This window comes from Anopheles marshallii, chromosome 3 (assembly GCF_943734725.1).
Source record: "Anopheles marshallii chromosome 3, idAnoMarsDA_429_01, whole genome shotgun sequence".
Taxonomy (NCBI): Eukaryota; Metazoa; Arthropoda; class Insecta; order Diptera; family Culicidae; genus Anopheles; species Anopheles marshallii.
Window position 1 is genome coordinate 17,061,822 of NC_071327.1, and position 15,508 is coordinate 17,077,329.

Below are 15,508 nucleotides of genomic sequence, written 5' to 3' on the forward strand. Positions count from 1 at the left end.
AGCTCAAGAGCACTTGCTAGCGTAAGAGTACAGTACGTTCGGCAGCTTTGGCACCGAAACGGTGGTTCAATTTTCAATTATGCCTTTTGACGCTTCGACAGCCCCACACAGGCACAGCAATGACACGCATATTTTTAACTCAACTATGTATAAAAATGTAAGCGATGCGCGTATAGAAATAAATGTGAATATTTTAACACTGGTACGCTCTCGAACGCTCGATGCGCTGCAGTGCTTCGTTATGGTGCTTTGTTTTACAATTCTTCTTGTGCGTTTTCACACAAAATAAAACGATGGAATCCCACTGTACAACACAACCATCCATCAACATTGTGCTAAAAAGGTTTCTCTGAATCGAAAGAATTTTTGCTGTACATTTATATCTCTCTTTTTCGACATTCATCCTACCGATCGGTTTTTGTGTTACATAACTAAATATTTTGGAACAATAAATGCATTGAGTTTAAAATAAACACAAAAACACCTAAGCTCTTCAGTCTAAAAACAACCTTGTGTTAAGAAGCCTCTAAACAAATTGCAAAAATTAAGAAAACAAACACAGAATCATAAGCGTTGAATGTGATAAAAGTAGATTTAAAATATAAAAAGGCAAAGGTAAACCTTGTGTGGCAAACAAACCAAAACAAAACAACAACAAAAACCAATTGTTTCAAATGTAAAATTTACTACTTGGCTAAGTAATAAATAGTAATAAACAATCTAGCATCAACTTGATCCTCTTACCAAGCTCGAGTGTGCGATATACTTCAGATGCAAATGCATTCAATTAATGTAAATCAAAACAGAATCAGCAACAGCAAACAAGGAAGGAAGAAAAAAAGCACTAGCACCATCGTATGCAAGTGACAGGGCGAAGACAGGCGAAAAAAGTTTTACTTACCGAGTATCACTGTTAAGAAATTATGAAAGCTTAACGTAAACAGATTAAAAACAACAAACACTAAAAGAAAATATGCAAAACGACAGACAATGCGATTGCTTGCTGCAATTCCGATGGAAGTGATAGAGAAAAATGCCATAACAAACAAATTCATCCAAGGAAAAGGAAATGAATGAAGGGAAAATAAAATCACACGATGACACTTCACGAGGAAGCATTAATCGAAAACAAAAATCAAGACGACAAAAAGCATTGTCATTTAATGTTTTTCTCACTCCCGTCACGACACGGCTGCCACGGTTCTGGCAGCAAAGAAATGAAAAGTGAATGAAAAATATGAATCGCCAAGCAAACCAAACATGACAAATGCAATTTTATTTTGTTTTCGTTTCGGTCCGTTTTATTGTGTTTACCTATTTCTTTCCCATTCGGTGGATGTTTATCCTTGGGGAATAAATCCGATTTATGCCGTTCTGTTGGTAAGGAAGGTCAGTTTAAAACAAAAAAGCTCCATAGACACTGGGTATTTTTCGATGTTGGAAAGAAATCATCAAACTGAACGCTGAAATACGGTTATGATAAGCTTTCTCAACCGAAGACGGATGCTCGGAAGTGTTGAAGAATAATGCACACAACAACACAAAAGAAAACCGATAACGAAAATAAAAATAAGTATCACAAATGCTACGTGACAAAGTGGGCGTTGTTTCTTTTCAGCACTTTTGGATGCCTGTTTAACTGAGAAATTCTTTCCTATTTTCCATTCCAATGCCTGACTGTTCGTTACACCTTAATTGTTTGCACCCTTTTTTTCTCTCTCTCTCTCGCAGGATATGTTTTTCGAATTCATTTCTCCGAAAGGATTTTGGGGGACTATTTTCTTGTTCCTAAAAACAGCTCCTTAAGCATATTTCTGTTTATAAACCATCCGAACCCTCGGCATGGTGTTCGTGCTGTTGGCTTACTGCTTTCAAGATTTATGCTCGTTCTCCCACCCCCACCACTCCCTGGATGCTTCAATCTGTGCTTCCTGCACAACAGGCACATTAAAATCGTACTACAATGAATTGTGCCCTTTTTGCCTCCATTTTTCCCAGCTGCGACGGTGTTCTTTGGATCCTTGCACTTCCAGCCCGTACGGTTGCAATCTTTTCACGGCGGAGGTCGAAGTGGGTTTGCTGTCCCACTTATTCGTCCTCCCCCATCCCAGGGACAGCGCAAGCTCGGTGGTAATAAAGTACGAGATTAAAATTTCATTCTGCACAAGAACATCAGCGTGTACCATTGGAAATGCTCCGTTTCGTTTCGTTTCTGCAATGGACACGGCGATAGCCGCCGCAACAACTAAAGTCCTTGGAACGATGGAGCAGGTCGTTGGAAAACTACATGGCACAAATTGCACTAGCGCTCGCCGTTTTTTTTTTTTTTTTTGTTCATCCTTTCTTTCGTTTTGAGTATATTTTTTGAACTCGTTGCTCAAAAAGCCATCCCGGTAGGCTCTCGGGTCGGTACAAAAGTTCATAAAGAAACCATTAAACTCAAGTCAATTGGAGAAAGTTATTCCCATTTGCGAAACCCCGGTCCCGGGCACCGGTTCGGTACGGTTCCATTCCCCGCATGGAATTAAATCAGAACGAACGATACAACCCGGACCGATCGGACGTTGGCTAGCAAAGGCGGCTTGGAACCGGCCGGCCAATCGAGAGTGGTCCAATTTTGTCGCACAAGTGATTATGTTTTTGGGGAGATGAGTAACGTGCCGGAAGTTTAAAAGAAAAAAAAACGAACGACACTGAAAGCGAGCAATAATGTCAACGGTACAACGGTTTGTACGATCAACTGGGGAATACAATCAAGCAATCAGGCGAGTGTTTGAACTTTGCCACTGCCAAAGGTTAATTAAAACATTTTCATTACAATAGTATATTTGCTCGCTTGCTAATCTCTGTATGGGAATTGTTTTAGAATCGTAAAATACGTTAAATTTAAGGAAGAAAAGTCACTTAATTTAACACTTTTTCAGGAAAAAGAGAATATTTTATACCAACCTTCCAATTGAACTTTCGTCTAGTCCATAAACCGTACCGTGTTAACCCAGCCAAGGGAATCGTTTTTCATGGTACCACTTCAACCGCAAACATGAAATTGGATCAGAAAGCTCGCACGACCGACCTCCCCCCTCCTTCATCGATACGACCTTTATGACAACGGAATGCTCTTAACCTACATAAACCGCCACAATCAATTGTTTCACGGGCTTTCCTTCCGTACCGTGTGTATATATATGTATCCCTAAGGTAAGTTGAAGTGATAGAAATTATGTTTTACGGCAACCCATCACATAAAGCTCGATTTCCCATTCGCTCGCATCGTTTCCGAACCGGTCAATTCGTTCCTGGCCTTCGCTCAAAACCATATTTTGCCCTGCATTAACTTAGGCAGTGTCATAAAATACGGTGCTAACACTGATGCACAGAACAACTCTTTTTTATCTATTTAACTATTGACTTACATTTTCATGGCACCGTTTTATTGCACAAAGTAACGATCACGATGGGATGATGAAGTTTTGATAGAAGCGGATGTTGTTATTAAGTCGTTAGATGACACATTTGTCCAGCCACAATCTGAAAAGAACCCACAGCTACAGCTAAACAATATATTGATCTTAATGCGTTCAGCAGTAACACTTCGCGCCGTAATGTATGCAATTTGCTTTACAATTTAGCATTTTAACACATTTTGCATATTGTTATGTTTAACTAATGATTTATTTTATTTTAACTCGTACCGTCATCTACAATCTGTCATTTACATCTATAATTACAATTGGATAAACCCCACCTTGATAAGAAATTCTTTTCTTAAAACTGATTCTATACATTTCAGCAGCTTTCTACCTATTGTCGAAGAAGAGATGGAGATCTATCTGGATGTGTGTGTATTTTCAATTCTATCTGGAATATGATTCAATATAAATAAAACGATTGAAATGCATTTCAATAACACAAAGTAAATACAAGCGTACGATAACCAGTTCCTAGAAACATGATGCTCCTTTCTTACCTACTTATTTTTTAACCTTACTCTCTCATATCGCTCTCGTTCATGGCAAATAAATACGCTTTTCACATTCACGCAAATACCACCTATTTTATACAGAAACAGAACTCTCTTCTCTTCCACACACTAACCACAGGCACTAACCACCGCAAGGAATTTGATTGTACCGTATACACGCACCCAAGTTGTCCTCGGGGCTACCCCTATCGATTCCTTCGCCAAAGTGAATTCCCAACCGAAACGGTGTTACTGATGTTTCCACCCGGCACGGTGACACACCCGGCGGACATAGTGAGTTTCCACAGTGTACCGGCCGGCAGGTGGGTAGATCACCCATACCAACCCCGATAAAGTCTTCCACGATGCACGGTAACGTTATTCGGTCGAGACAGTTGATGCCCTCGAACTGTCGCGCTTGCCAGTCCCGTTTCGACATAGCACGACCCTTGCGTCGTTTTGGACTCTTCACCACCTCATCATCGTCGTCGAAGATGCTGCGGGAGAAAAAGGATGGGAAGAACCCGTCAAAGAACCCACCCCCACCGGACCCTTCCTCGTCAGCTGCTGGTTCGTCGGCTGCTACTTCGGGTTCCTCCTCGGCCGGAACTGGTTCATCCGCGGCCGGTTCTAAATCGGCTGCGGGTGCTTCGGGAGATGCCTCCACTATTGGATCGGCGATAGGAGCTGGTTCCACGGGGATGTCGGCAGCTGGTGCAAGTGGATCGTCCGCCAAAGATGGATCTGAGAAGGGTCCCGTTCCGGAGATGGGTCCCCCAGGACTGCCTGACGGTGCGATCCCACCCAGTGGGCCTCCTCCTGCTCCACCTCCGAGCGATCCTTGTCCTGGTCCAGAACCTGGTAGCCCGATGCGGAAGGACTGATCATCGCAAGGTTCGTACGATACCGAACACATTCCTTTCTCCTGTCGAATACATGCTCGATAGTTGTGGTTGGCTAAGTAGCGTCCATTTTCCGCAAAGTTAAACGTCTGTATCAGACCCTCGGTGCCGGTGAAGTACTGCATACAACCGCTCGGCGAACGTTGACTGAATGGTATCTGTGACACACGGATCTCCCACAGCCTTTGGGCGAACGAACGCGACGCAAAGTTCATCTCCAGCTCGATCTGCTCGTCGGCGCGACTCTTCGGACTCAGATCGTAGTACAGATGTTGGCCCGAGTTCTGGCCACACAAGTCAAACGGGCTGATGCCTCCGATCAACCTGAACAGATCGCCTTCACACACTCCCGTACGTCGATTCGGTTGTCCCTGGATCAAAAAAAAGCAAAGCCGGTTAAAAAGCTTCGCCGTACACAAACCACAAATCGCAAAACTTACCAAAGCGAAATGAATGAAATCAAACTTTAGCTGCGAAATGTCGGGATTCATCAGCTTTATCTTAAGCTTGCAGCTTCCAAGATCTTTCGGCACGATGCCGGGGAAAGCGGGCGACACAAAGTACGTAATGTTGTTCACTATCTCCTCGTTACAGGTGGCAACAACTGGGGACGACATTGAAATTCGTGCAGACAATATTGATGGCCCGTGCTCAAAATCCAACCCCGCAATGGGTGGTTCCATACTTACACACACAGCACACACCAAAGCCGAGTGCACACTGACCTCGAGCAGTTCCTCCCTGTATGCGACACTCGTACACGTTCATGCACATTCCCGTCCGGCGGCCATCATCCGACAGGCACTCGTCATCCACCGGCACCGGTAGGAAGTTGAGCACTAGGTAACGGATCGAAAGGGAGGGAAAGACACATAAGGTATCAAAATCCGGCCCGAATGCCCTCCGGGAGGGCGTAGCGTCGTGTTTAACTATTCATGAGCATCTCGTTCGGATAGAGGGGTAATGAAGATATGAGCCCCGATCTGTTTCGTCGACCGAAGGAACCAACGTGGTCGATAGGAATGCAACGACGCTACTTATTTGCACACAGCAAAGGGAAGGATGTGGATGTGCTACACAGCCAAAGAGGGTAAGTATCCTATTTCAGGCTTCGGGATGAAACGATGACACCGGAGGTAGAGTTCATTCGATGCGAGCTAGGAAAATGTCCAGCTCCAACCAGCAAGGCGTCTTAAAGTTCTCGCTACAGCATTGCAAAACTATCACACACTGACGTGCCAAGGACTTCATGGCCCAAACTTGACCTAAACTTTGCATAATAGTACACACAGTACTTAAGTATTCTTCCAAAATAAATGACCCCAGCATGCCCCAGCATGCTCCGTGCCTGCTTTAAATCGGCTTTTCTCCACTAACCTTCGCACCGACCCCCATTATCCCCAAACGGCATAGCCAGCGCCATCTACAAACCAAGGTTCTTACAACCCATTTACGATTACTTCAGCTCGCACCATGGATTATTCAGCACCCAATTAACCACGCCGTTTTTGCACGCCATCCCAAGACGGTCCCCCAGATCGTTTCTGGATCCTACGACGGTGACCGGGTGCAGAGCAAACAAGTGGGAATCATCCTCCATCTTCAAGTTGCCCCATCTTGCAACACCTCCCTGTTCATCATCAGCATCAACCCACTAAGTACCGTCAAGCGGACGGTGAGGGTAAGCTCGTCGTGTGTCTAGAATGTGAACTTACGCTATCCTGTGTGCTATTCGTCCCCGGCACACAACACGGACTTGACCCCGGCAGCCTCCGACGGCAAGGCTGGCAAACTTCGTCCACCCGGTTATGCTCGGGTTGCTTCCCTGCTCGATTCCTGCGGACCGTGTACGGAACGTGTTTAGCTTGTTCAACAGCTAGTAGTACACTGGAAGCATTACACAGGCGCTCCCCAAAAACCCAAACCCCACCCCGACCTGACAGGCCAGGATCCAACTGCAGCTGCAATGCAAACGACCGTCAGTAGCAGTGGTGGGGTTTATTTTTGTTATTGTTTTCTCTATGCCAGCTTGTAGAAACTGCACTGCACTATCGTGTAAAGCGCATTACGTCGTAGTTAGGTACCATCCTTACTTGATGCTTTCTTCCCATTCTGCCCGTCGGTCGTTTGTTAATTTGGTGTCAGATCTGTTTAACCAACTACCAACAACCGCCTCGTCGTGCGTCAAGGAAATATCAACCGCTTTCGGGAGGGCAGATGCTTGCAGCGATGAATATTCCTTCGCCTGCAACCTTGGCTTGGAAAGTTCGTCGGATCTTCGTGTAGGTAATGATTTAACTTCCGGATTCATCCACTGCATTACTTCAGGACGGTGTAGTAAGCTGTTGGAAAGTGTTAAGAGCATTTACTGCAGCAGGGTGTTTGATAAGTAGATGCAGTTCATTTATCGTCGTTAAATGCAACATTCTTGCGGAGTTGCAACATTCACATTAGGAACTGAAACCTATTTTTCATATTTTTGTAACTTTCCTAGTGGTTTTCTTCTCAAGAATCAACACGATCGCATCGCGTTAGATGTATCAATCAAAGTCTTAAGTCGATGCATCAAGTGCTGCCTGAAGTTTGATAATAAACAAAATCTCTTTGAGGAGCTGGTGGAGCTTATCGTTGCCGCTAAATTTTGTCCCACAGTCACCAATTTTCTACAGTGTGCTTCAATTTTTGTCTCTATTGCATTAGGTTGTGACAGTGCACATTCATTTTCGCATTTAAATCATTTAAATTGTCACTTATTCATGAACTGTTTCCTCTAAATGAGAACTAAAGATAAATGCATGTGAAAATAATGTGATCTAAGGACAATTATATCATCACAATAAATTTAAAAAAAGGTAAAAATTGTATTTAAAATATTGATTTAACTATATGTTTCTCCCATTAACTACCGATACTAAATTCAATTGTGTGTGGGTTGGTAATTTTTATAGAGCTAGAAGATGATGCGTGAACCTCAAATGAAAACTTAACATTCTATCTCTTAAATCCCTTTAAGTTATGATAACTGAATAGAACTCATATTTTAATCGCTCTATTGATTAAATTAATTTAATTTATGTTCTACATGTTTAAGACTCTAAAAAAGCACATTTTTAACCTAAATAGAAAATTTATTACTTCATACATACAAAGACATGCAAGATTTCGCAGCAATGACTGTAAATTCCAACAATGTTCAAATAAAATTCCTTTCAAGCGTTGCGTTCAAAGCTAAGAAAATTCCAATAAATCTGCACAGAGGAATTGATTCATATGGGCATCTACATGCCAGAAGAGAAGGTTAAGGAATTAGACAAGGTAAGACAAGGTAAGGTTGCATTAGAACGAATTAGACACAAAATCAGCTCTTAAATCTCAGAATCTTCAGCAGGTCTTCGGAATCTGGAGCGCCAAGCAGTGAGTGCATTTTTCCCATACCAAGTAAATACCTTTCTTTTCTAGGAAATTTGTTTCCCGTAGGAAACATGTTTAAAAATTTTAATATAAGATGATGAATTCAAATTCTAATAACTCAATCCTAAGGATATTCAGAATGTATCTCGTGGTTTTTAAAGGTTTAATTACATCATAAAACATATACTGTAAAACTTAGTTTCTCTTTCAAATCTCTTCAGATTAATGTGTGTTAAATTACAAACATTTTCTCTCTTTAAAACACACTTGCAGTGCCAGTTGCTAGGCAACGACTCTTTAGCCTTTTACCCATTTGATTCATTCGCTTGCGAAGAATGCGACCTTCGTTCGAACTTCCAGAACTTTCGCTTGAAGGTTGCAAATGCTACGCTGCTATAAACGCTCAACCACGTCAAACCAATCGATGCAATCACGCTGCAATTATGTTGTTACACGAAACAAGTTCCCGCACACTTCCTCCAGCTCATCCTGCCAAGCCACAACCGTTTTGTTCCACTACCACACATATCGGAATCCGGTTTCCCCTCGCGCGCCAGTACCACTTTCTCTCAACCCTTTATCCAGATGCGCGAAGGGCACATCATCTCGCAATGACAAAACCCCGAGTAAGAATTCCTCCACTCCATCAGCGAAAAACTTTCACTCGGTACAGTTTTAATTTACCTTTCGCGGAACGTCTTCGTGTTTGTGTGCCATCGTCCCGTTGCCGGCTTGCGTCACCATAGAAGGAAGCGACACCCGTCGGTTCGCCGTAGCTGTACCGGCTTCGACGTCTAGCTCCGGAACCGGTTGCCGCGGAACCATTGAGGCGGTTCGAAACTGGGTCAAAGGAATCGGTCGACCTTGCCCCTGACCGTACGCCCGCCCCGTCCGTGACCGTGGGAGATCCCCAAATGTCGTACGTCTTCATCGATGGCCAGGATTTGGCGGCGAGCGACGGTGCTCCGGCACAGCCGGACGGTCCTACCACGAGACCTAAAAGTACCGTGAGCAAAGACAAAGGAAGAGTTGACCTCAAACCGGATGTGATCCTTTTCCTTCGCTTTCGAGTCGAAGCTTTTCCGGTGGTCGTTTGCGGTGTGTTCATGCTGACGATGCTTTAAAGTCGGCGTCGTTGTGTACAGAGGGCCAGGAATTAATCGTGGGATGTAAAATTTTGGAGCTACGCTTTCAATACGTCCGGCCCATTCAGGCCATCCTGGGTTTCGCTCGGAGTGTTTTCATTTGTGCCGTAGAGTCACACGACTTTGCCGGGTTTTGCACATAATTAGGAAATATGGCGGGAGGCTAGATTGACTTGATGACTATTCACAACACCAACACCCGGGCTAGCGTACGAAGCGGACACAACTTTTATAGGTCACACAAACTTTGCACCCGAGTTTTGCTCGTGATATTTTTTTACCATTACACCATTAACTTAGCTGCCCTAATAAACACATAATATGAGGCACATTTATATTCGTGCTGTACGAAGGATGGCTTGAGCACACTATAAGCCCGTTCTATTCCGATCGTTTGGCATTAATTAGGATTCAGTAGCTTTAATAATTTGATTTGTTTTTAAGGACCTTTCGGCATTTAAAAAAACGTTTCACACTTCACAACCGCGCACACTTACACAGTTGTAGTAAAACATTCACACATCGCCACAAATGCTTAAGGAATATTGTTTCAACTTTCGTGCAAATAAAAACCACACAGTAGAACTTTTGACCTGCACAACATTCCATCGGGGAAAACAATTTCCTTCGTGGCGCCTTGCGAGTGAAAGGAAATGTATCCCTATGTTCTGTACCAACATACAAATATATTCACACACCTACACACACATACACACGGCCGCATGGAAACTGTAACGCACGGATAGGCACCGTAAAGTGAATGCATAAATTATGGCACTTGCATGTGATGAAAATTTGCCTCGTCCTTATCGGGGCCCGACGCCTCGACCAGTCTCGTAAGCGCTGGGCTGATGGGAAATGTGCCGTTGGAAAAAAAAACGGTGGAGAGAACAATTTTCAGCTCGTAAATTTTTCGCAAACACACTAACACAACACACCGCTGTTGGTTGGGTTGTTTCTCTTTTTTTTTATTTCGACAAAAAGCCGCTTCTCGATCCCATAGCCGTCTTTTTTTGTTGTTGCTTTGTTTCAATTTGTTTTCGAATGGAATTTTATTAAAATAAAACATGTTGACATGCCGCGGCCGTGTTGGTTGATTTTCGATTAATTTGGCAAAAATAATTGCATTCATATGCAAATTGGTTGATTAAATTGTATTTTACATGAGTTGGGGTTGGGCATGCAGGGATTGGATCACCATGGTTGTAAATTTGGATGATGAATATTGAACTCATTGCCCAATTTCTGTGAAATTTTTTTGTTTAAATTGCCATCGCGTAAAGGTATGCAATCAATTTATACTGCTGAACAGTCTTAGTCTGTTAGGCATGAGTAGAATGATTTGTCATTATTCGCGACGACATTTAACATTTAAAAGCTTCATAAACATCTGTCCGAAACTAGCGACCAAATGCTAATAACAAACGTTTTGCATACTACCAGGCGTATTGCCAACAATACACTATCTATCTGCACCACAAATCAGACTGAGTCTACTCAATTTTTTAAATATATTCACTATAATGTATATCAGTATATGTATAGTCTTTTATTTGCAACAAGGAAACAACTTCATCAATTAATCACCAATTAATTACACTTTCATCGACCTCCAATCAACAGTCCAAAGTGGCAATTATTTCAAGAAAGCATTAGACACGAAGCAAACTTTTGAATGAAGCTGCCATCTTTCCCGTTGGTTGTCTTTATCCTTTTACTTCCTTCTTGCTTCACGTAAAATTGTCACTTTCGTACGTTCATTATTTCCCTACCGGCAGTATCGGCAGCATCTTCCTCCCCGACTACGGGCGGTTTGCAAACCAGCACGCAAACCGACTTGTGGCAACAAACTTTCTCCAATTACTGTACGCCAACAACCAGCCCGTCTGTATGTGTGCATGGGCGAGAGTTTGTCGGATTGTGAACCCCGTGCGTGTTTGTCAGAAGTTGGTCATTCGCTGCAAGCACACTTGTAACCCACAAAATTAATGTCATTTTAATCACTAACCGCGCCACTAATGCCAAGGTTACGGCCCATTCTTTGCTTATGCCCGCATGTTTTAGAGGACGACAGGGGAAGAAGACTTGGAAATGATCTCAAGATGTCACAAGAAGCTCTTTAATGCAACTATGTTTGATCTTTAATCTTAAAAGCTAATCCCTCTTCTTAATAATTCCACAAATTAATTCAACACAGTTTTTCACTTTATATCGTTTCACACGCTCATTAAAATGTACATAAAACTCCGCCCCATTAACACCTTCATTCATTAGCGGAATGAGATAATGCACCCGATGCACTTGCTGCACTTAATCTTCACAGCGCCGTGCGCGAAACAAACCTTCCGCACGATCACGATCGCATCCGACCAACTGCACACGTCTGCTTCAGACGATCACTTAAAGCACACTCCCCAAAGCTAACCGTTCGGCGATCACTTTCATGCGCCTAGCCATCTTCGCCATCTCGGAGAAAGAGATCTTTCCTTTTCCTCGGCATGAATCATACTCCCCACTCTCGCCGGAACGAGTCACGCGACCATGGAAGATTAAAGATCACCATCGAGACATTTCTGTGTTTTTTTTCTTCCTTTCTGTAGCTTTTGCCTCAGGCTCAAGGGGAAGGTCAAATGTGTATGCTCACTACCGTTTGCAGCTCGTTAAGAGAGGTTAAGCAGTCGGGCATACACGGTTACACGGTGGATACATTGTGCATGGCGTATGGTTGCTGCACTAAATAAACTTCTTGAAGCCGTTGAGTGAGATATTCCAACAATGCTTCGAGTACTCTCGAAATGATTTTGGAGAGCTCCATGTCATGTTAACAGCACCTAAGCTTTTGGTTTTGATTGGAATATAAATTCATTATTCGATCTACCAGCTGCTTTCGACTCGGTGGAGTTGTTTTACGTTAACTGCAGTCTTAAAAATAATTAATCCCTGTTGTAAATAACGGAAATAAATCTATAAAAATAAGAGCAATCCTGGTCACGGCACCACGACATATTAACCTGTTTTGAGAAGTCCTATTTTAAAAATTTTACATTTCAAATGGACTACACTTATACAATTTATTAAGAAAAAATTACAACTCTTACAGACGCTCTCACAAGTTTGACAATCTGCATTATGTCTCTTCTAATTTGCAAATTTAAATTCCATTACATTGCAGACATCTTTTTCATCACGGCCCACCCGTAATACGCCGTACTGCAAATGATAAACGAGCGCCATGCGTCATCATTTGATCGATCGGCGAAGGCGTCACTTTGTCGTTAATCTTTTCCCTTTTCGCCGCCCGCCAACACACAAGACGGTTGGTTTTAGCGATCGGAAAATGAAACACATTCCGGCGCACAGCTTTGCAGGGAGAAACCATTAACCAACCCTTCGGTTGGGCGAGTCATCGACCTTTTCTGGTGTTTTAGTGCTTTCCCTTCCTTCCGCTTTGTTCACACTGCACGTTGGCGTTCCATCGCGTACGGAGGTGTATATTCAACCGTTTACATGACCCATTTTTAATTTTGCTACAGTTTTCTTTCAAACGAGGAAAGCACACGAACGGATTTGTCCGTTAATCTTGTTGCTGTGGTGTAAAGGGCATATCAACCCCCGGAATATCGAGGCGAAGACACCAAGCGCACAGCGGGCGAGAGCGCAGGTTGAAAAATCACACAAGCATACGTTATACCCGTCCCTATGACCTATTGTTTACTTATATGATTAGCTAAGACAACAAACCGATACCCAAGTGCAAAACAACGGAAATAACAAAAACCAACTCAAAAAACCAAGAAACAGAAGCAAAAACTAACACACATCGAGATGGGCAAAGAAACCGACAGACCCACTAACCACTAATCACCAACATGATCGCGAGCTCGGAAAGGGAATTATCTTCGTCTGATGTCTTCGTCTTCGTGCGAACACCTTCAATTGCATCTTTCTATTTTGCTTTTGCTTCCTCCGGCCCTCCCCTCCTACCCGACCGTACCATCTCACGCAATTCCAGCGGTATGTAGTAATTTCACTTTTCTTTCAATTTCTGGTTTTCATCAGCCAACCATCGTGGTGCGGGCTGGTACGACGCCGCACCAGCCTGCGCCATGCGTTACAGGTGGAAAGTGTTTCCTATCCGACTGTTTACTTCGCAGCCACCGCATGTTTCTAGCCGGAGAGGGAGGGCCTCCTTCAAAGTCTCTTAAACGAAAGTCAAGTGCCCGTGGCAAGCAAACACATGCCAACAGTTTGTCGGGTGTGACACGTTTGATGAACTGATCTCGGCGCGCTTCAAGAGGTCGTATGTCGCTGGCGGGTCGCAGCGACCGAGAGTTTCCATCAATTTATCCTTCATCACGTTGCTCGGGTGAGACAGGATGGAAAGGTGTGAAAAACATTATCCAGAACGGCCCCCGCGGGTCAGAGGTGAACGAAAGTGAGGAGCTGGGGGCATTTCCTGACGAGTTCCTACCATGAAGGAAACGAAAAGTACATTTAAGAGTGCCTGAGAAGTGTTACTATCAGTGTAACTATTCCTACGCAATTTCACTTATCAAAATTACTTTACTAATATAGTATTTTATTGATAAATCATTCGTTGTGTTATGAATTTATTGTTTTAAACGTAAATTCACCTGTTGAAGACGGGCCGGCCCGATTATGTAGGTGGTATTAATAAAAAAAATGAGTGTAAATAATCCATCAAATCGCTATGCCAAGAACTTTAATGTTGTAGCATAGTTAATGTTTCTTTACAGTTTTTTATCATATTTAGGTTTTTTATCAAATTTTAAAATTTGCTTGAAATGATTTAACATTTGAGAAATTTTCTTTAAACGTACGTCGCTCTCTCGATTGCAGCACCAATCTGCTCCAAGTGGGCAAGCTTAGAACTAAACTTCTCAACATTCGTACAGCGCCATCTATGAGTGAGAGTTAACAGATAAATTTGTGGTTGTTCTAATGTGATGAGCGCAACCGTCGTTTTTCAAACAAAAACATGGAAATTCAAAATTCACGATGATTTTGAATTTTTTACTCGTTGGCCTTTAAAAATGTTGATTCTGTGTGCATGGGAGAAACGTCTAGGAACTCTTCTTGGGAGGGATACCGAGTTCCTACAAAACCTCGTTCATGAGCAGGCATTTCGCTCATACTCTAGATTTGCCAACTGCGGAGATTCTACTTTTTTGCAAACATATCAAAACATCGATGTGATATAATAAAGAATAAAACAAAGCGATTTCCAGCTGTATTTTATGCCATAACAGTTTAAGCGTTTAATAAAGATAATAAAATAATAATCATAGCTATACGAAAAATACACATTTACGTACGTATGTATATGCCTGCGCATCGGAAAGCATACATAAAACAACACTAACAAAGAAATCATAAACGTATGTAGCTGTAATTATCGCGAAAATAGCGCCTTTCAGCGAACTCCACCACGTCCCCGTCTGTACATGCATTGCGATACTTTTCATTTCAACCCTCTCGTATATGTTTCGCATATCTATTTCTTACCAAAGAACAGCAAATACGACACCGAACGTGTTAGAAGGAAAATAAAAATAAGCTGTCGAATTGAACAGGACCGCCTAACGAGATAACATCAAAACATAGTTTACACGCGCTCGATACTCGCTTTTTACATCCCGCTGCACAAGACTTAAACCGCGATGGCCTGATAAACGGGTGGCCAGTGTACATAAAAGGCGTTGCCGCTTGCCGCATAACCGACGATAAATATCTAACACTAAAGCTTGTACAACTTGTCCATCCCGATAAGCGGGATTCACCAACACGCACATATCAGCCGGTGAAGGAGCGGGAGAAGAGAGCGCAAGGATCAAAGGATGTGAACGAAAAGACGTTTTGATAACCATTTCGATCATCATGCATCGTCATGATGTGCGAGGAGAGTGGATTTTGCTTCGCACGCAAGATCGCTCTCGAAAGCACACCTCAAATCACCGTTCCGTCCTGAATCTACCTGCCCTTTCTTCCCTTCATCCACTCACCCACCCAGGGATGTATGTGAATCGAGTTCCGTGCCCTTTATCATCCCTTACCTGCTTCCTTGTGAG

The 15,508-nt window shown here is 42.9% G+C and overlaps 1 protein-coding gene across 1 annotated transcript; it reads right to left on the reverse strand.

The window, feature by feature from the left end:
• Positions 1-4,103: 4,103 nt before the first annotated feature.
• On the reverse strand, positions 4,104-9,382 carry LOC128714193 (uncharacterized). Its single transcript, XM_053809069.1, has 4 exons — positions 8,959-9,382; positions 5,553-5,702; positions 5,304-5,467; positions 4,104-5,234 (listed from the first exon to the last, which is right to left on the reverse strand). Exons 1-4 carry the CDS (start codon positions 9,380-9,382, stop codon positions 4,104-4,106), a joined length of 1,869 nt encoding a protein of 622 aa, XP_053665044.1.
• Positions 9,383-15,508: the final 6,126 nt, after the last annotated feature.